At 41.9% G+C, this 20,493-nt stretch overlaps 2 protein-coding genes across 4 annotated transcripts in view; one reads left to right on the top strand and one right to left on the bottom strand.

Moving 5' to 3' along the window:
- AK5 (adenylate kinase 5) overlaps positions 1 to 13,872 on the top strand; it is a 76,664-nt gene extending 62,792 nt beyond the window's left edge. Inside the window, exons 13-14 of the mRNA XM_032697184.1 lie at positions 3,484 to 3,672; positions 11,608 to 13,872. Coding sequence (XP_032553075.1) covers positions 3,484 to 3,672; positions 11,608 to 11,712 — 294 coding nt within the window. The 3' untranslated portion in view covers positions 11,713 to 13,872. The remainder of the gene's footprint in view (positions 1 to 3,483; positions 3,673 to 11,607) is intronic.
- Positions 13,873 to 14,867: 995 nt separating this feature from the next.
- The window catches only part of ZZZ3 (zinc finger ZZ-type containing 3), a 52,975-nt gene continuing 47,349 nt past the window's right edge, over positions 14,868 to 20,493 (bottom strand). For all 3 annotated transcript variants that reach the window (XM_032697182.1, XM_032697183.1, XM_032697181.1), the window contains exons 11-13: positions 19,821 to 19,955; positions 16,568 to 16,668; positions 14,868 to 16,203 (exon numbers count right to left, since the gene is read on the bottom strand). In XM_032697182.1, coding sequence (XP_032553073.1) covers positions 16,059 to 16,203; positions 16,568 to 16,668; positions 19,821 to 19,955 — 381 coding nt within the window. In that variant the 3' untranslated portion in view covers positions 14,868 to 16,058. The remainder of the gene's footprint in view (positions 16,204 to 16,567; positions 16,669 to 19,820; positions 19,956 to 20,493) is intronic.

Below are 20,493 nucleotides of genomic sequence, written 5' to 3'. Positions count from 1 at the left end.
AGTTAATATTTCTTACCAGTAAGCCAGCTCTGCCAAAGCTTGCTGCCACTTGAAACAGCAAAGCACAGATTTAATTTTTGTGAGGACTAACAGGTGGCACAGCCATAAAAAGAGCGTTCTGCAAGTGGCTGCGTGGCACTTCAGGGAGTTATCGATTTCCTCAGGATGTGCTAAGACCTACTGAGAAGTCTCAGCCATGCATTTCTCAGCCTGCAGAAAATACTCTGCATAAGCCCTGTGAATGAATTTGCAGGGTTTAGGAGAAGTGGTGAAGCAGGGAAATCAGTTAAATATATATTCCGCCGTGTTACACACCACAAATGTCCTAAACGAGTTTGAAAGGTAGTAAAACTTTAATGAATCACCTGTTTTCTCCCTGAACCTTTAGCTGCTTTATTTAGTTTTTTTGCCACAAAACCCTAGCAAGATACAGGCATCAGAAGCTGGACAAAATAATGGGTGATGGGATTTGCTATTCACAAAAATGTTGCTCTAGTTCCTTTACTAAAATGCTGTAGATTATTAAAAAAACATTGGAAATTTCTTTCATTTTGTGTATAAGGAGGAACTATTTCAGCAGTGCTGCTTTTCTGGCAGGCATACATGTCATGTCCTGTGAACACTGATCTGTGTTATGAAGTAGGATTTCGAGGTTGGAGTGTCCTGGCCTGAGGCATTGCCAGGCAAATAAGTCTTGATGCATCCAGTGCAAAAGCAGAGCCCCTTTCACTTCCCACAGACACTGTAGCAGCAAAAGATCCTGTAGTCCTGAGCTGCCTTTGACATTTGGAGTAAAATACAGGGACCTCAAGTGATTATTTTGAATGTGCCAGGTCACCCCTGTTGTTCCATGTATCCACTTTTCTCAGGGTGGACTTGGCTGGTTGAAAGCTGCTCGGTGAGGCTGTGAAGCTTTTTTAAGTGAGTCATTATTGAGATAATGCTTTGCAGCTCTTTCTGAAGGGCAATGAGAAGTTCTTCCAAAATTATAACTGAATGAAAAGGGATGCACATCAGGCTTCATTAATTAATGGCAGCAAAGTACAGATGAATAATGCTACATATCTGCATGATGTGTAAAAGGCATTGTAATTGTTAACAAAGAGCTGTTCTATTTAGAAGACACGGAGAACAGTGCTTATACTTCAAAGTTTGATAGCTTTGACTCATGAGCTGTGTAGAAACAGCTTATTCTTCAGCCAGTTTTGCCCAGTTCCTTTCTGTGATACAACTGTAGTTTTACCCAGCCATAATTGTAGAGAAGCACACCTCTCTGTTCCCTCCTCAGGCTTTCTGCTGGGTGAGAAGTAGAAAACATTATTAAATTATAAGTTCCATACCACCAGGTGGAAAGTACCCAGTAAGACCTGATAGTTTGGCTTCCTGCAGATGTCCCCACAGCATGTATTATGTAAGCTAAATTGTGTTGGGAGAATAGTAATTAAAAAAAAACCAAAACCAGTAGTAAAAATTGTAATATCTGACCAGGGCACTACTTTCACTTTTTGTAATTTTTAACTTGGAAGAATGACATTTCTGTGATTCTATCTGAATTCCAGATAATAGCAATATTGAAAATTTTAAGAAAACCATATAGATTTTTCAGAAGTGGATCAGACCCTGTCTGTCAAGCAAGATACAGTTATCTGATCCTATCAGTCAGTATATTCCTCACTGTAAGGTGCTGATATGACTGTGGCTGGTGAAAGGAATCATTCCCCATTTGTTCTAATTTAGAACAGGCCATGGAATTCCTCACATGAAACCGTGGAGGAAATAACTTCTCACTATCCTAGTCCAGTTACACAAAAAGACCATTTATTTAAATCATTGGTGAAGCCCATATCTTAACTTCTTTGTCTATGTCTCTTGCACTATTAAACCTCCTTGTTGGCTTTTTGAATCCCCAAGCCCAGTGCTGCTACTGCTGATAGCATTGATGTTTCCTGGGCTGTGTGGAAAAAATGGATAATGTAGATAAGAGACTGTCATTGAACTGTCCAACATCATCCCTTGGCTTCAGCTTCTCTTAGAAAGTCATTGAGGTCGTAGAAAGGTCAACACAACCCAGACATCCTCAGCCAAATGCAGAAGGCCTGACATGAAATATTTACCTTTGGAGTATTTCTTCCTTCCAGGGCTGTCCACAAAGGTACCAAGGGCAATTTCCATATATCAGTCATTTAGACTTCCTTTGCTGTAGCCATGGTAAAAATATAATTTTGTAATGGTTGCTGGTGTGGAGGACAGTTGTCTTTTTTCAAGACTTCTCACTCTTTCCTAAAAGGTGCTCTCCAAATCCCTACTGGAAAGGGAAGGAATGAAGAAAAAGACTGAGAGTGTCTTTAATACATAACTGCAAGGAAAAATTATCACTTTATTTTTCACTGAGCCCATAACACCTATATTTTACTTGATAGAGTGGCTTTTATCCCTTTGGACTCAGCCCAGCGGTTGTTGCTCCGACAGAACCTTGTGTCAGAGAGCACTGTGCCTGAGCAGGGTGCAGACAGAGTGTACTGCAAGATTTATGCTAAATGACATGCATATTTTTCAGTGTTTCAGGGAAAGAACGATGAGGATTTGTTTAGAACTTCCTGGCTCTCTCCTAAAATATTATAAAGAACTTTTTGCTCTTTCTTGCCAGTTCTTTTTTACCCATAAATACTGTGATATCTACGATCAAATGTAGAGAGAGACAATTATTAACTGTCTCTGCCAGGCCTGAGAATAAAAATAAATAAATCTCTGTGTATTTTCTTTACAGAAAAGAACAGACCCTCCCTCACGACTAGTTTGGCACTAGCCAAGCAGCAGTAAATGGTGGGCTTCTCAGAGAATCTGGCAATCACTTGCCACATTGAAAATGCAGAGCAATATATCACATCCTTCCTTTATGCCATGGGTCGTGATAATGTGGGTACACTGCAAATAAAGACATAAATCCTGTGTGACATAAAATAAATCACAGGGTGTATTCCTGTGAACATTTGATGGTGTTCCCGAGCCTGTCTGCTGTTACCCATTTCCATTTCAAGTGAGCAGACTTTAAATTGGACATTTCCTTCTGTTGGGTCTTGGAATTCTAAACCGTAGTTTATCCCTCCCTTCTCCCAGGCTGAACAAAGCAAAGGCCAGAAAGAGAACTGTGTCAAGTATTCTGTAAGTCCTGCAGTGCTTGCATCAAGCTTTGATTTCACAGTTGCAAATAATGAACTGATGATCTTCAGTCCTAGTAGCCAGAATTTGTCAGATCATGTCTCTTTATCTCTCTGTGTAGGGCCCAGTCAAGCAAAGCCTTGATCCTCAGTGCTGGGCTTTCCAAGTGCTGCTACAGTGTGAGGTGTTTGTTAATAACCGTAATTTCTGCATAGACAAATACTATTTGCTGATAAATTCTGTGGTGACTCTTTCAGGATTATCCAGAGAAAATTTCCCCAGACCAGTGGTTTGGGAATACTTATTGTTTGACTTTGTCCCTAGGTTGGGGAGCCAAAACTCGTGTTCTGCCTGGACTGCTCTGCCGAAACCATGAGCAGTCGCCTTCTGCTGAGGAACCAGAGCAGTCAGAACTCTGATAACGCCGAGACCATCAGGGAAGGAATCGAGAGCTATTCCCAAGCAGCAAAGCCTCTGATTGCATACTATGAAAGCAAGACACAGTTATGCAAGGTAAACTGCTTGACCTTTCTAATGAAATCATTGCTTTTTGCTTCCATTATATAGGCAGTGTTTGGAAAATCCTGTCACGACGCCGTTTATGAACTGTTTCCACGCTTCCGGTTTGTTCTCATTTTGCTCTTCCCTGGTTTGTTTGCAGCTTCTATGAACTTCTGAGTCCCACAGTGCAGTTTGAAAGAGCAAAATCACAGAATTATGCTTAATCTGGGAACATATCCTGAATCACTACCTCATCTGTATAGAATCTCTTATTAAACATTAATTCTGGAAAGCTTTTCTTTAAGTATTAGGATTTATTTCTTTATAAGGGCTTTCAGAATTTGGATGAAAGATTATGTTAATCCAAAGTCCTTTAGTTAAATTTACAAATCTGAAAGTGTATATCCTGAAATAAAACAGACCTGCATTTAAGAAAGACTTTTTTTCTGGAATAAATAACATAGTTATATTAATTTCAATGACTTACCTCAGTTTACACCTGCTCAGGATGTGATATTTAAAGCATTTTTTTATTTTCTAATCAATACTTTACAGTGAAGCAAGAAAAATTGCATCAGTGTACTTAGCTGATGTATATGCAGGCACATCTGTAGTCTCATTTATAAGGGATGTTTGGGGGTTTTTTTCTTTATTTCTCTTCTCTGTCATGGTAAACTGTCCCTTATGTTCAGCTACAGAAAGATCTAGTCCTGCTGCTCTGTCTTATCCTAAAAAGGAAAGAATCCAATAATAATTGCTGGAAATATTATGGCATCTTTTTTTCAGGAGGCTGTAGCAAACATGCAAATCACATACCCCAAACTTTTCTCCTCCGCAGAGTTCCCAAAAGAGAAACATGCAGCTAATTTATGCACCCATATCCTGACCTGAGAACAGAGTAAATAACATAGAGCTGAGAAAAATGAAACTCAAAGGAATTAAGTCCTGATTTGTGTCCTTTGCTAACCCCACAATCAGAGCACATAAGGCAAAGTCTAGAGGGGCAGAAGAAAGCTCCCACTTACTTTCCACCTTCAAGCTATGAATGATAACCTGGTTTATTTGATGTTCCACTGAAGAGCTGTCTTGCCAGCATTGCAAGGATGTGTCTAGTTAAGAATTCAGTGCAGTGCACAACACACCAACACAAAGGCAAACAGAGCTCCCTGTTTCAGTATCCCATTGCATGAGCCGTGCCTGCCACAGTGTTTCCCTTTTGGAAGCATCAGCAAAGAGCAGGCCCAAAGAGAATGAAGCTACACTAAACACTTTCACACAGGTTTTGCATTCGTGGTCTGCCTCATTTTACTTGACCTGGACTTCCCTTGCCCTTCCTGAATACTTCTGCTGCAAGTTCCTGCTCCATCTGCTCTGCAGTGGCAAAACATGCACTCTCTTCTTGAAGGCTGATGGCTCCTTAGCTCCTGAAGGGACTTGCCTAATCTGTGGGTCAGAATTGAGTGTGATTTCTACTCTTATCATTAGTTTTTGGGGTATCTGACACTGTAGGTTTGCATGTTAGAAAACAGCTGTGCCTCGCTTGAACAGAGCCCATCCTGCTTTTCTTACAATGGCTGTACACTGCCTGAACTTGCTGCTGGTGAATGTAGGTGTGTTCAACAAACATCCATCTTCTGGGTGTGAAAGCTCTGTAAAATCAGCCTCATAAACATTATAATGGAAAATGGCCTTTAAAGGTTGAAAAACGTCTTCTGTTTTTCTTGGACACAGCCACTGAAATGTCTGCCTGATCCACTTCTTATAAAGAATATATTATAAAAGACATCTGCTATCAAAGCTGTGACTCCACCATCGATACCCCACCCAAACCCTTACGATGTGGACAAGTGATTTATTAGCATTTAGAGAACACTGCCAAAATCCTCAGCAGAGGTGGGATTTTAAAATCAATCCTCCCAAGGCTGTCCTTGTCACCCCCAGTGAGCCGTGGGTACAAGCCAACAGCCCTGGTGCCTGTGCAGAGAGCACCAGAAGCAGATGTAGTTTTTGTACAAGAAGCCTGTTAATGTTTTATTTTTCATGGGTGAGAGAAGTGATTTTTTTTAACCAAGAGTTGTTGAACTGTCTATTTTAAAGTTTACTTTGCACTTTTACGGTGAAAGTGCAAAAATAAGTCTGAGCACTTTGTTGCACAGGGCAGTTGGCTTCAGTTCTATTTCTGATGTTCCCTATCCAAATGTTCCCTATCAGTTCTGAAGTGGACTATGCTGGAATAAAAAAAAGAAAACAAACAGAAATAATAATAAAAAAACCCTCACAAAACCAAAAAACCAACCAACCAAAAAAACCCCAAACAACAACAACAAAAAAATCAACAAAACATTCCGGTTTGGAAATACACTGAGCATTGTGAAACAAAATAACTTTTCTTCTGGAAGGAATTCTTGCTTAGGAAATTTTTCTAGGCAGTTTTCCTGTATAAGTTAACTCAAAGAGTTTAATTAGACAGTCTGACTTTGTCATCTCCAACTGCATCTGGCATGATGATGTCCCTGCAGTGCCCAGTCCTGCTTTGAGCAGGAGGCTGGACTAGATGACCCACTGGGGTTCTTTCCAACCCGTATTACTATCCTGTAAATGTGCATCTTACAAACCTATACGTTATTTGGCTCAACAATTTGAAAAACAAAGACAAATAAATACAGTTAAGATTTGCTCAGTGGCTGTTTTGAAGCAAAGAGAACTAGATAATACAAAGTGTGCAACTGTTGGCTATGTGGGGGAATTAAGAGAAGGGAGACATTTAGGTTTACAGTGTTAAAACTGTCTTAGTGGTGGATATGTTAAAGCTGTGTTGAAGAAAGGAGAGAGTCAAGGGGAAGTTTGCAATTCCCAGGACACAGGGTTAGTTTCTTATTTATAGCAACAGATTTTACAGTTGGCCAAGCATTGACATTAGCAGCCACTCTGATGTTCTCTGAATGATGAAAGGAAGTTCAGGTGGAAAGCAGAAAAACTGACAATAATAACTTCTGATCAAATAAATATAAATTATGACTGCAATTTTTTTTTTTGGTGCGGGCTAGGCTAAAATAGTCCTTGTGTTTTTTGGTATTTGTAATATCATATACATACACAGAAGACTGAGGGAGTGGGTGTTGAGATTTTAAGAGGAATATTAGAGTCTAAATCCCACTAACTGCCACAAAGATTCAGCATTAACCTTTTCTAGCCAGTTTACTGCAGTGTGTGACTAAGCACCACTAAATTCAAGGTGAAATAGTGTTTAACTGTATAAGTGATCATTGTAGGGCTTGACTGTAGCACCCAGGAAAGAAAATCAGAAGTAGACTTGTTCAGCAAGAAAATAGGGTTGGCATGTGGGTGTCATTTGATTTCTCCACTTTAAGTGTGTTTAGGGCTGGACAAAGTTTTCCACAGATTGGGAGCAGCACCTGCCAACAGGGGTATGTGTTTAACTTGTCCTATCCAGCCAGAAGGTTTTCAGTCCTGAAACAGGCTGATTAAATATGCAAATGTAAAATCCAGTCCTGGGCGTAAGGCCAGGAAAAGGTCTGGTGTGGGAATTGGATGTTGGCTGAGCACTCAGTGGAGGAGGAACTGTCACACCTCATCAAGGTGAGCTCGAGAGGACAGTGCCAAGTGAGCTTCCTCACCCTGTGCGTTGGAACAGGCATTAGGGCACGGCTGGATGGAGCCTGATAAACACAGTGGAGCCAGGCAAACTCGAGTCTGACCTGACTTCTCTGCCCTCATTAGGAATTCTCTCCTTGCTTTACTTGCCCAGAAGAGATATATGGTTGTAACAGCATTCCCACTTTAATCCTTGAGAATGTTGTGACCTTCAACAAGACAAGAGGGCTGGGTCTAAAACTGTGCCAGGGGAGGTTTAGGTTGGATATCAGGAAGAAATTTTTAGAGAGAGTGCTCAGCCATTGGAATGGGCTGCCCAGGGAGGAGTGGCTTTTCTAACCCAGCTGATTCTGTGACCTTCTCTAGACCCAGAGTTCCTGTGCACAGGTGCATTCATAAATAACTAATGTGATATTTGGAACTGGAACGTTTTTCCACTCTGCTGACCTCTGAGTGAGATCAGTGACCTGCTGAAGCTGACAAAAGATCAGGCTCTGTTAGAAATGTCCCTTTGGCCAAGATGAGCAGTCAGTGTTTGTGCCCAGCAGAGGCACGAGGTGTGCACAGAGGTGAAGACTCTGGGGGCAGGTGAAACATCTGTGAACCTGCCAGGAATCAGTAACAGCCATCCTTCCACCACCCTGCTGAGGGGAAGGACTGGGATGGAACTCACAGGAGTGTATTTGCAAGGGAAGATGAACTGATTGGGGAATGAAGTGTCCTCTGCTCACTTTTCTGCTGAGGCTTTAAGTTTCTAAATTGTTAATAGAAAATTTTCAATTAAGTTTTTTTAAAAATCATGTTTTGGGGATTTAGTTTAATATCCCATAATTCCTTTCACAGTCAGTTACAGAACCCCCACCTACTGCTAAGGACAGCAAGTGGCTGCTTTTCAATAAAGACCCTGTGCTGGAAATGCAAGGGCTGAAAGCACTGCTCACAAAAACACCCATTGCAGGCTGCCCGAGTCTGTGGGAATCAGGTGTTTCAGGTTAATGAAATGAAATGAAATGCACTATAGTAGCTGTAATAAGCAGGTAGATGCTGTTATTTTTTAATTTATTTTTCAGTGATCTCCAAGGCAGCCAGACAGAAAAGTGCATCTGAAAATTTAGTGGACACCTACTTGTGTTTTGACATGGCTAAATGTAAATCCCTCTGAATATATGGCCTTCTGTCAATTGAGAAGAAAGTGAGGGAAAAAATGATTGTTTTTAATATCTGACTCATCTTTTAAAGCTCTTTTCAAGTGACAGTCTGTAGGAGGGTAATAAGTTATAGAGCAGAGCAATGCGTTGGGAGTCAAGCAAGACACCACTGATCCTACCTAGCTGCCATCAGGCACCTGGTAGGTGTCTGAAGGACAAAGCCATCTGAGGAAAAGGAGCATGAGTATAACAAATAAGTTAAGCAGTCCAGAGCAGAGGATTAAAGGTGCCCAAAAACTTTCCCTGTTTCAGATCACACGCTACCAAAGCTTCGCTGCCTTTTTCCTTCTTTTTTTTGTTTTAAATATTTTTTTCCTCAGTGTTGTTCTACTGTTTCTTTCTAAAATCAGTTGAAGTCACATATTCCATAACCATTATGAAAGAACACGTGACCATCCACCCTCTCAGTCTTCCCTCGTGAGCCTTCTCATGCTGATGCCATTATAAGTGTGTCTGGGGTTCTAAATTCCAAAACCTACATCAGCTGGAGATTTGTTGACAGAAAACTTAATTGGCCGATTTTAATGACAAAAGGAGCAACATTGTACCATGGGGATGGTTACTCCAGCCATTTTTCACACGAGCTCATTAAATCTCTCTGAAGTTACCTAAAGCCATAGCTGCATTTCAAAACTGGAAGCACTATTGGAAAACTATATGGATCTTGCTTTTATGAGAAGCCAGCCTTAAATAACCTTGAAAGCAGTCCTAATTTATGAGGTTTGTTATATTCTGAGAAAGGGAAACACACAGTTTTCTCTCTGGAGCTGCTGAGAGTGTCATTGAATTACTGTAGTACTAGATGTGAATTATTGTCACATTAAGTTAGTTTTGTGCCACAGTGTTAAGTTAGTTTTATGAATTGGGCCTTTGTTATTTAGGAGGCTGGCGTGGGAAGCACTGGGGCTGTCATTAGTCACGCTCATCCATATTTTAGTGTTGCTGTTGGGAAGTCAGTGTTCCAGCCTGTCATAAAGGGCAGCCATTTCTGTGCTTACAAAGCTAATTCTTCGTCACAACTCCCTAGATCTTGACCTGAGTATCAGTCCCAGTTCTGAAGAGGCCACCAAAAAGCCAGTGGCAATCAGCAGGGCTGATAAGATTAGATCAGTTATACAGTGCAGATGTATTTATGGAGTAAAGAGAGAATAAAGATACGTAATCAGACGAGAACTTTGAAATGGCTGTGGCCTTCACCCTGTGTGAAGTATATAACCTGTGGGACAGCCATATGGAAATAGGTGTCTTGGCAGTTGAGACAGGCAGAACAAGCTGTTTTATAGCAGCTGAGATGGGAGTTGCTGGTTTTATTGCAGCTGGAGAAGGTATTTGGTCCAGCATAGTTCACCATTCCCTTTTCTCTTTGCTCCCAGTGAGTACCCCCCTTCAAAACCCTTTGTCTTCATGGCACAGAAAGCTTCTGACAGACACACAGCCCTTGCTGGAGAACTGACTTTCCTAAGGCACGAGCTGCTGCTTCCTGAGCTATTCCACCATTCTAGAACTATTCCATGTGCTTGCTTCAGCACTGCGGGAAGCAGCAGCTCCAGCAGCTGCCACCGTGAGGGAGAGCAGGGCAGGCGAGGGAACGGTGCCTCTGGAAGCTGCTGGGAGGGAAGGGGGGCTTCAGCTCAGACTGGAAGGTGTCCTTGCAGTGATCCCAGGGGGTGCAGCCAGCCAGGCTCCTTCAGGGCTGCCCAGGCTGGGTGTCCAGTGCTGGAGCTGCTGTGTGTGGAGCCACTGGTGGGATGTGCCTCCAACAGGAGGCAACAGGGACCAAACTCTGCCGCGTCTGCGGGTGCCACCAGGAGTGACACCAAGGCATGGAGTGGGAATGCAGTCCCTTGCTGGATCTCTGAAAGGAGCAGCTGCTGACTCCCACACAGGGCTCAGCACTGAGGGACTTAACTGTACGTGGAGTGCAGTGAGGCTGCACAGGAGCTGGCTGTGAGCCAGCACCGTATCTGAGCAGCATTTCTTGGCCTATTTAAAAAGGATGAGTTTTGAATAAGAAACTCCTTTAATTCTCCTGCAGAACAAAGAGGTGGCAGAAAGTTTGATGGTCAGGAAAGTCCCCTTCAAACACTGCAATGGTCTGGCATCCTGGTCAGCAACGTGGAGATGAAAATGCAGCACATAGTTCAGAAAAAGAGCATTTAGCAAAGTTGTCCTGGGTTGTGCAAACTCCATGGCATAAGAGACAAGCATGGAGAAGCAGAAAGGACACCTCCTTTTGAGTAGAGACCAAAGCTCTCAGCAGGCATCTGAGGAAAAGTCACCAGATGCATCTGTGGGGTGTACCCAGCCAGTGGGAAAGATGCTTCTGTCACTGCTTTGGGGGCAAAAGACAGCTCTCCCTCCCCAAGCAGTGACCCGTGTGACACTCACTGTGTGGGATGGACACGGACTCATCGCTCCCAACAGCTCGGGGCCACCTCACGTGCTCCAGGGAACACATACAAGTGTTCCTGGCTGCAAACATAATCCTCCTTTGCTGAAAGGCAGCTCCTCTTCCTCAGCATAGGAAAGTTAATTGGTCCTTTTTTTGGTGAAGTACAGTCATGACAAATAACTTGAACAGAAAACGGAATCCTTGGGGTTCTTCAATGAAAGGGAGCCCTGGTGCCACAAAAGCAGTGCCCCTAGAAAAGATGAGTTGTCCAAAGGACGTCATAAACCCAGAACCAGTTCACCAAACTCCCAAATACAAATGCACAGAAACACCCAAATTTGCTGTGTTAGGGAGTGGCCGTGACCCCAGAGGGCTGTGCAGCCCTTCAGGACCTCGACAGGTTGGAGATGAGCCTTTGGAAACTGTTCTGCATCCCAGAGGGGTACCTTTGCTTTCAAACACAAATATTTCAGAGAAAGAGCTTAAGCTCCTTCACTTGATTAATGTACTTTGCCACAGATGATGGAGCCTACAGAACCTTCTTACATAAATCTCTGGGAACAAAGTGGATAATGTGGTTTATGGAAGCTGCTCCTCTACATTAGAATGCTTCTAACATGAAACAGAGTAACTTTCACTTTATACTGGACCATTTTTTTGTGTCAGTGTTTAGATTCTGAGAGAATTCTTTGTCACATAATCAAAAGTAATGGGTTTTGTCCTGCTTCACAGGTTGATGCAGAAGGAACACAGGAGGATGTTTTTCTGGAAATCTGCAAGACAATTGACTCTTTTCTGAGAAGGGAAGAGGCAGCACTTTCCACAGAAGCGCAGTGATGGTGTGTACTGGTGTGTACTGGTGTGGACACGGCCTCACCTCACATGCACCCACAGCCAGGAGTGCAATGCTGGTCGAAGCAACACTGCTTTCCTGAGGGGTGTCCGGAATGTGTGCATGTGCTGTGTTCCTCTAGATGAAATCCTTTCTCTCTGTGCTGACAGTCCACTCCATAGACAGTGCTCCGTGTGCCACCCCCACTCTGAGAACTGCAGGTTGTTTTCCTGGCTGTTTGCTCTTCACGGGTTCCAAGCAGGCAGGTGAGCAGCAGCTCTGGGTTGTATTTCACGCTTTCCTGCCTTGGGTGGGGAATCAGGCAGTGCCTGGCCAGCAGGGAGCTCTCCAACCCCCTCACACACTGCTCAGCACACTGATGTTAAGGTGACTGCATACAGGTTTCCCATCAGACATTATTTTAATTAACAGGTTTAATTTTTGGGGTGTCACTGAGCTTGTTCTTGGCCTTTAAACCCTGTTCTCTATAACATGCAGCTGTAAGACAGCTGGAATTAGTTAAGCTACAAGTTGAACTTTTCACACATCCCCAGAACACCATTACAACAAGGAGAAAAATTAATTGAGGATACAGTTGAATATCGTGGAATTCTGTCAACCCATCATTGTGGTGCAAACACCATTTTTGAGAGTCTTGTCTCCTGCTGGGAATTGCAGGATTTTATAACTGACTGCCCAGTTCTGTGAGCTGAGAACAATGGTTGTGTTGTACAGTTCAGTGTGTGAGCCAGTGATGGTCCATGTGAGCAGCAGTTGTGCCATAGCTGTTAAAGTCTGCACGTGAAGGTGACTGAGCCAGAACCTACCATGTCACCTTGAAATCGTACTTGGGGAAGCATTTCAAATGCAAAATTCACATCATCATCATCACCTCTTGTCTTGTACTGCCATTGTCAAAACCTGGGGAGGAGGGGGTGTGTGTGGGTGGGTGGGTGGGGGTCTGGTGGGGTGGGAAACCAGCAAAAAAACAACAAAAAAGGAAAATGTCAGGGATTATTTGATTCCTGTTGCTTGCATCTTTAGTAAGTCATTTATCTGTAATAACTGCAAAAAACTCTGTAAAAGTCAAACCGTATTTCTGTTGGGTTAACCCAAATGTTGTGGAGTTTCTCTTGGTATCCTGACAGCTAAATAAAAAGCTTGTTTGACATTCCTGTAAAGTAATTGCATCCTGTTACTGGAACTTCTGGATGAATTCACAGTGAAAGTGGGTTGCATGATTGCTCGTACTGTCCAAGTTGTAACTTTATGCAGCAGATTTGCATTTTTAAAGTTACCTTTCTTGTAATGAAGACATAATACAAATAAAACCATGTACAAAAATGAGGAGGAATGATTTCTGTTACAGTATATGTGGGTTTAATCCTTTTCAAAGCACGGTACATGACTTGAAAATATAGCTCAAATCAGCATGCTTACAGAGTCTGTCCTTTTTCCAGTCAGGGCCGAGTCTTCGTTCTCGTTTTCTTCCTTAGCATTTGCCCTGTAAATGCTAATTCGATTATTTTTAAGGGTCTTGTTTTACACATGTTCTTATCCTTCATATCCTGGATGTTCCTTCTTTTCCTGGGGTCCTTCTACAGCCTACATTTTACCTCTGATGCTCTGGGAAGTGCTTCTCCAGCTCCAGCCCAGCGCTGAGGGAGCAGCGGCGTCGGCAGCACAACATCGGCTCGGCCAGGCCGGGTGGGGAGGGACCCTGACCCCCAGCAGCTGCTGCTGTTGTTTGGGTTGTTAAAAGTAAAACACTCTGGAGTTACCAGGAAGTTGCAAATTCACCTGGGGAGGTTTCCTGGATTTCTAATCACAGCAGAAGTTCTAAAGTGTGGATCTCGTGCTTGGTGCAGGATGGGAACAAAGGCAACAAGCAGCTGCTGTTTGGTTGGTTGAGGGGGGAAGGGGGGAGTTTAAAATCTAATTATAAAAATTATTTAACATACAGTTTCAGTTTAATTTTTCTTCTTTCTGCTTCTTTTTTTCTGTGGAAAAACAAAAAAAAAAAGCCCATGCTTGATTTGGTGTATGTGCATTAGATACCTATTTGCATATGTTCATAAAGTCTGCAAGAGAAATAGCTGTAAATGCATGCAGAGGGAAATATTAATATTTATACATATTCAATAAAAGAGGACTTATCCAAGACACTCCTTTCCTGGGTGATTCAGACTTGAAACTATCCTGCTTCCAATCTCATTCCAGTGATACCGTGATGTTTGGTTCTTTCCCAGCTGTCCTAAACTGATGACTCTTTTCTCTAATGTACTTTCATTATTTTATTCCAATAATTTTTCCAGGATATCAACAGAAAATGAGTATTACCACAGATTGTCTCCCTGATAATACATCTTCACCAACTCTAGTTTCCTATAAAGACCATGAATGATGTGAAAAGCACATTTTTGTGGTATTAGAGAGCCTCTCAGAGCAGTATCTTTTCCAATTTAAAATACATCCTGTGAGGTTTTGTGTTACATTTTTTAGGGCTTATTAAATTTATCTAAGTATAGTGAAATATGTTCACAGATGCTACTTGCTCAATGTTTTAGTAACTGTACTGTATTACCTTCTAAATAGATTAAATGCCTAAAAATTATTGTTTTTCTGAAGCAGAAAATAGCTACACCTAAAGTTATTGCAAAACCTCGTACTGATCCATCTATAATTACAGTTACATGGTGCAGCCAGCCAATTATCCTTCTTATTGCCACCTTTTTAAGTCAAATTAGTCTGTTTTCTACCTAATTGCTCTGAGTATTCTAGTTTCAAAGCAACTGGAAGTCTTTATTACAGTTATAAAATAACCAAGTGTTTCTGAATCACGAGCTATACATTTCAATAAAAAATATATATTAAGTAAAATATGTCACAGATAATTACAAAGCCTCTCAGACGACGGCATACAGGGTGTACCAAGGCCACTGAAGCTGGAATTTCCCATGGTCTGGCAGAGGAGTCTGTGAGATGTGAGGACTGAACTGCTCCTCCTGCCCCGGTGCCAGGAGAGCAGAGGAGGGCACTGGGCATCCTGCAGGGCTGGCACAGGGAGGGGCTGGGGGACGGAGGAAAAATCTCCTCTGAACGTTTTCCACCTCGATTTTAAAAAGTCAGAACTTACACAGAAAGGAAGTCACGGCAAGCATTCTATATATAAACAGACTGGATCCACATAGTTTATTTCTCACAGTTCTCCTGACAATTGAACATTATTTAAGAACATACTGTATACACAGATAAGAAGGAACATACAAAATGTTTTAAATGATGCACAACAAAATCCAGCAGTATAAAAGAATGCATGTGAACCCTTGCTCACTGCTCAGGCTAAATTTAATCACTGTTTAAATAGTAATAAAAATACAATCTTTCATGGATCTTGTGCAGACTACAAAAGAGGAAAAATTATTACCATATATATGATTTATATTAGGCAGTTTTCTTTGATGAGTTGCACTAACAACTCCAAATACAGAGGCAGAAGGCTGTGTATTTTATTTTAAAGGAGTTAATGTCGAGTATTAGAGACTTTACACAGTTACTAGCACTGGCACTTTTCACCATATTTTGTACACATCACATGATCATCTTATATAACATTACATTTAAAAAATATATCTGAGTGACAATTTTATAACATTCACACACCATGAGCTGGTCAAGGAAGCAATGCCACAGTTGCCCCCTGTAGTGCTTCACTGTTGGTAAATAGAGTTCATCGTGGTTTTAAAAAAAAATTAAAAAAATTGAAAGTCAACATGATTAAGCAGCTCCGATTTAATAAAGGCCTGTAACCAACCATCGCCGAGACAGTGAGGATTTGTAGAGTACAGCCTAGAAGCAAACACTGTCATTGGTTAAAACCTTGCCTAAAGAAGTCAGTTACTGTGCTGAAAACTATTTCACAACAAAACTGCAAGCTACTAAACTGTTTTTATATAAATACTTCATCTCCTCTGATCTCATTATAACCGAGTTCTTCAAAGCCTTTGGAATTTACTCTGTCTTTAATGTGTGCTCTCAATTCTGGCTCACCCTTTTGAATGTTTTTGTTTTCTTTTGTTTAGATTCACCACCTAAAAGTGTCTAATGTGGTGAGAAAAGTCTCCCAGTGAAACCTTCTGCACACTAGGAATGTTCAGCTGCTGTTCAGTGATCTAGAACCATGACAGCTCGAAGCTGTAGTTTGACAAGTACACCCAGGAAGCTGTCATGCTGTGAGTGACATTTCAGGGAAAGCAGAGTCTTTCCAAAATGTGCACGGAATTAACAATGGTGCCATTGTTATTTATTCAAAGAGGACAGTAAACCCAAGCTGGTAGATCTGCTTCCCATGTCATCTATTTGCTGGAAAGTAGTTTGGGTCAAGATAATTGTAACTGGTGCCCTGGGACATGCAGTAGTCTCTGTCTAAAAATGTCTCTGCTCTGTAAATAGGTTCTAACTGGTGATCTTCCTTATGAATCTCTGTTTCATGCAGACTGCAAGGGAAAGAAAAAGATAACAGTTTAAAAGTCAAATATTGTCCTTAACTTCCAGACACAGCGATCATATGAACTGATTCATACCAAAGTGGATCCCAGTTCATTCATAAAGTGTAATTCCCCCCCTCTCTTCAACAGTACCAAACCTATCTTATTAAAAAATAAATTATACATCCAGAACTTGTTAAAAAATATATCTCCCCACAAATACAAGCTAATACTTGATAAAAAAGTATCTCCCGCTTTCCCCAGCACAGGGCGTGTGTCCTGTGCTGGAGCAAAGACTCCCAACATGCAGCAATTACACAGCAGGGAGATCTGATCTCCTGACAAATAACAAGTAGAAGCACGTGCTGCTCACCAGTCAGAACAGGAATCACAGAAATCCAGGGACATTTCCTGAGGGCAGTCCTGGCAGTGCCACCGGACACCCTGGATGGGTTCGATGCCGCAGTTGTCGCACTGTGGAGCAGATGGAGAGCACTGAAATCCCGGCGACTGCAGCGCTGCTGTTCCCACAGGACACACCAAAGCTCCTCATGGAGAGCCCTGTGAGTGTCCCTGTTCCTGTGTGTCCCTGTTCCTGTGTGTCCCTGTTCCTGTGTGTCCCTGTTCCTGTGCCAGCCCACGCAGCCGAATCCTTCACATCACAGACCACACTGTATCCGTGGATAAGGAAGTCCTCAGGCTCTCCAGAGCCCTGAGGATTCATCTTTCTCCTGCTTTGCTTCCCACTCCCCAAATGCTCCATCTTGACATTATCCTGCTCAACCAGAGCAGCCCAGCCCTGCCTGCAGTCACTGCTTATCCTCCCGTGGCTCCAGGAGCTGCTGAGACTCAGCACATGAACATGCTAAAGCAGCAAAAATAAAAAGCACCTTGGTGGTCTAATAACTGGATTAAGTTTGTCCATATCAACTGATGAGTCTGTCTCAATTCTCCTGTCCTTTTGAACTGAACTCTAAACTATCTTTCAATTCTCACAGAAATTTAGAATATTTAGAAACCAGGTGAGAAAACTGTTCCAACAGTTACAGCAAGCAGTTAGACAGAGAATTGTCTTGCAAGAATATTTTCTTGCAAACAAGAAAATATTGATTTCAAGAATGCCCCTTCTTTCATGTCTCCTATTAGGGGCTGATTCTGGGACAGCACATGAGTTTTACTTCATGTTTATTCTCTTAATTTTATGAAAACCTTGTTTTGTGTCCTTCAATTTCAGAGTCTCATTACTTGATAGGATTGTGAGGTTGCTACAAAACAAGGAAAAAATATCAATCTATGACTATTATTCAAAATCTTTGTCCCTTCCTTGGCTTCAGGAGGAGACAAAATAACTCCAAACTCAATCAGAGAATTATCATGAATGAACAGGTAAGTCCAAGCCCACGGAATGCCAGACATTCCATGCTGCAGAAGGAAGCAGCTAGAGCAGCCCAGCAGAGCTTGTTGGGAGGCTGCTGGTGGGCTGGGTCAGGGCACAACAGGTCACACAAATGACAACAGGTCATTTCTGAGTCTTGCAGACTCAGAAATGCAGGAACACATGGGGGGGCTGCAAGGAAAAGCCAGGGGGCTGGGAAGGAAGGGGACAGCACATCCAGGGAAGGGAACAGGTCTGGAACTAGAGCTGAGCAAGAAGACAGGAACTAATCCCCCGAGAAGAGTCAGAGACAGCACAGCAGCAAAGTGCAGGAAGAAACAGAGGACAGATGAGATGAAATATTCACAGTGGTATAGAAGGGGGAGAGAAATGCAAAAATACTTGATTAATAAAAAAGGAACCAGGAAAATGGGACTTGCAGGCAAGAAGAACTTCCCAAAAATCTGAACTATGAAGAGTGCTGCAGAGACAGGACTGAAAAGGGAAAAGAAATGTGGGGAAAAAAGCCTGTGCTTCCACATCCTCTCATCCTCTCCCAGAACCTGGAGTTCTCTCTCAGCATCTGTGAAAGCCTCTTGCCCAGCAGCTTGTTCCTGGCCACAACTGATCCAGCTCAGTGTTACAAATGCCTCACACGTGGATCTGTCACACCTGGAGCCCTTCCTTCCACAGGTGGCTTTCCAAGCTTGAGGGCTGGTAATGAGGAGGGACTGAGCACACAAAGAGCTATTCTTTAAAAATACCAAGTTCAGAATAATGCTAAAACTTAGAAAAAAATATAAACTGGTTCCAGTAATCTGGATTTGAGAACCAAGGCAGTGGAAACCCTTGACCTTAATTTTGGTGCTTCAACTTCCCTCTCCCCTGCGAAACAGAAATAATGCCATGCCTTTCATTTCCTAATGAAAAAAAGGAGTATTTCCAAATTGCTCTGATATTATAGCAATGAAAGCCATAAAAAGCCCACAAGGGATTCAATAACTTAATATTCAAAGCAGAGTTTGAATAATGTGCAGTAAACGAGGCTGAAGGCCGTGCAGAACCAGTGCTGCTCTCCATGGTTGCTTATTAGGTGAGGCCCATCCAGCCCAAGGAGTGAGCAAGGCAGCATTCCTGAGGGAAAACAGTGTATAATCACCTCATTTCACAGCTTACTGTAATGCTGAATACAATCAAATTCAGATGTGAAGAGACTTCCAAACTTCAAATGCTCGACACTGTGTAATGCCAACTTACTCCTCAGAATAATTTTATGTAGCAAAAGCAACTGGTTTGTTACCTTGGAGTCTGGTCTGCCTGAATGAAGTTTTGATTTTAGGGGGAAGAAAAGCCTAATTTGAAAAAATCCCCACAAAACAAAACAACAAACACACCCTGCTGACTAAAGCCAGAAAAATAAAAAGCACCTTGTGGTCTAACACTGGATTATATCAACTGATGAGTCTGTCTCAATTCTACACTCATTTTGAACTGAACTCTAAACTATCTTTGCATTCTTACAGAAATGGGTATTAGAAAATAAATCCAGCTGCACAACACTAAACCAGGTGAGGAAACTGTTCCAACAGTTACAGCAAGCAGTTAGACAGAGAATTGTCTTGCAAGAATATTTTCTTGCAAACAAGAAAATATTGATTTCAAGAATGCCCCTTCTTTCATGTCTCCTATTAGGGGCTGATTCTGGGACAGCACATGAGTTTTACTTCATGTTTATTCTCTTAATTTTATGAAAACATTGTTTTGTGTCCTTCTTCAATTTCAGTGAGTTATTACTTGATAGGATTGTGAGGTTGCTACAAAACAAAGAAAAAATATCAATCTAGGACTGTTATTCAAAATCTTTGTCCCTTCCTTGGCTTCAGGAGGAGACAAAATAACTCCAAACTCAATCAGAGAATTATCATGAATGAATCACTGTTAAAAGAACGTTGTGTCAAATGGAATTCTGCAATGATTGAACAAGGCTCTGTTCCAAGCTTCATTTTCCTAACACAGTGAGGGAAAGAGAGAATGTTTATTCATCTCCATAAACCATCAGCATTCAGTGAGACCTAAGAGTGAATTACTTGGGCTGTTTTTATTAAAGAAACTGAGGGAAAGCAGACACAGTGAACAAGAACTAAGGACCCAAACTTGCTGCATGAAACAAAATCTTTGCAGGGAATTCAAACCATGTCCTCTTGGAAAACTTAATTCCACTGAGTACCAGAAGAACATCTCTGACACTCACCTTGAATCCCACGTGCTGCACAAACCCACTCTCTGCATGCATCTGCTGGAGTTTCTGTTTCTTCAATTTTTTAAACTCTAACAGTTCTTTGTACTCGGGTAACTCTCGGTATGTCACTGGAATACTCTCTTCATCCTGTGCCCCAAACAGAAACATCCTCACTTTAGGATACTGTAACAAATTCTTCCCATAAATCATTAGGTAGGATTATTACTGGTTGAGGAAAAGATGGCAATGTATTCTAACATAATGGGGAAGTATTTTAAAACCATAGCACAAAACATTGCACACAGCTAACTTACTGCTTATTTTCTATTATTTATACTTCATTATTTGCATTAAAACAAACCCCACATTATCCTACAACCAAGTTTCTTCTGGTGAAGACCTTAGCTCTGGTATAAAGGAGAGAGCAGAGTCTAACTTTAATTTCTATTTTGGTGGGGTTTTTTCCCTCTCATCTTAGATGTCTAATGGCAATTTGCATTTAATCCCCTTGTCCAGGCATTGGGAGCAAAATGGCAGCTGCAGGAGCAGAGTCAGCTTTTGTTTAAGACAAAAAGAGTTTATTGTAGTCCCAGACACTGGGCAACAGATGATGTAGCTGAGAACTAAAATTTCATGTCGGTTTTACCAAGTTAATTGACCTTTCTCTTCACTATTCCATGGAATG

Source organism: Chiroxiphia lanceolata, chromosome 9, assembly GCF_009829145.1.
Source record: "Chiroxiphia lanceolata isolate bChiLan1 chromosome 9, bChiLan1.pri, whole genome shotgun sequence".
In the NCBI taxonomy this organism is placed as follows: Eukaryota; Metazoa; Chordata; class Aves; order Passeriformes; family Pipridae; genus Chiroxiphia; species Chiroxiphia lanceolata.
The sequence above is the reverse complement of the archived record's forward strand: the minus strand, read 5'-3'. Positions and strand labels throughout refer to the sequence as shown.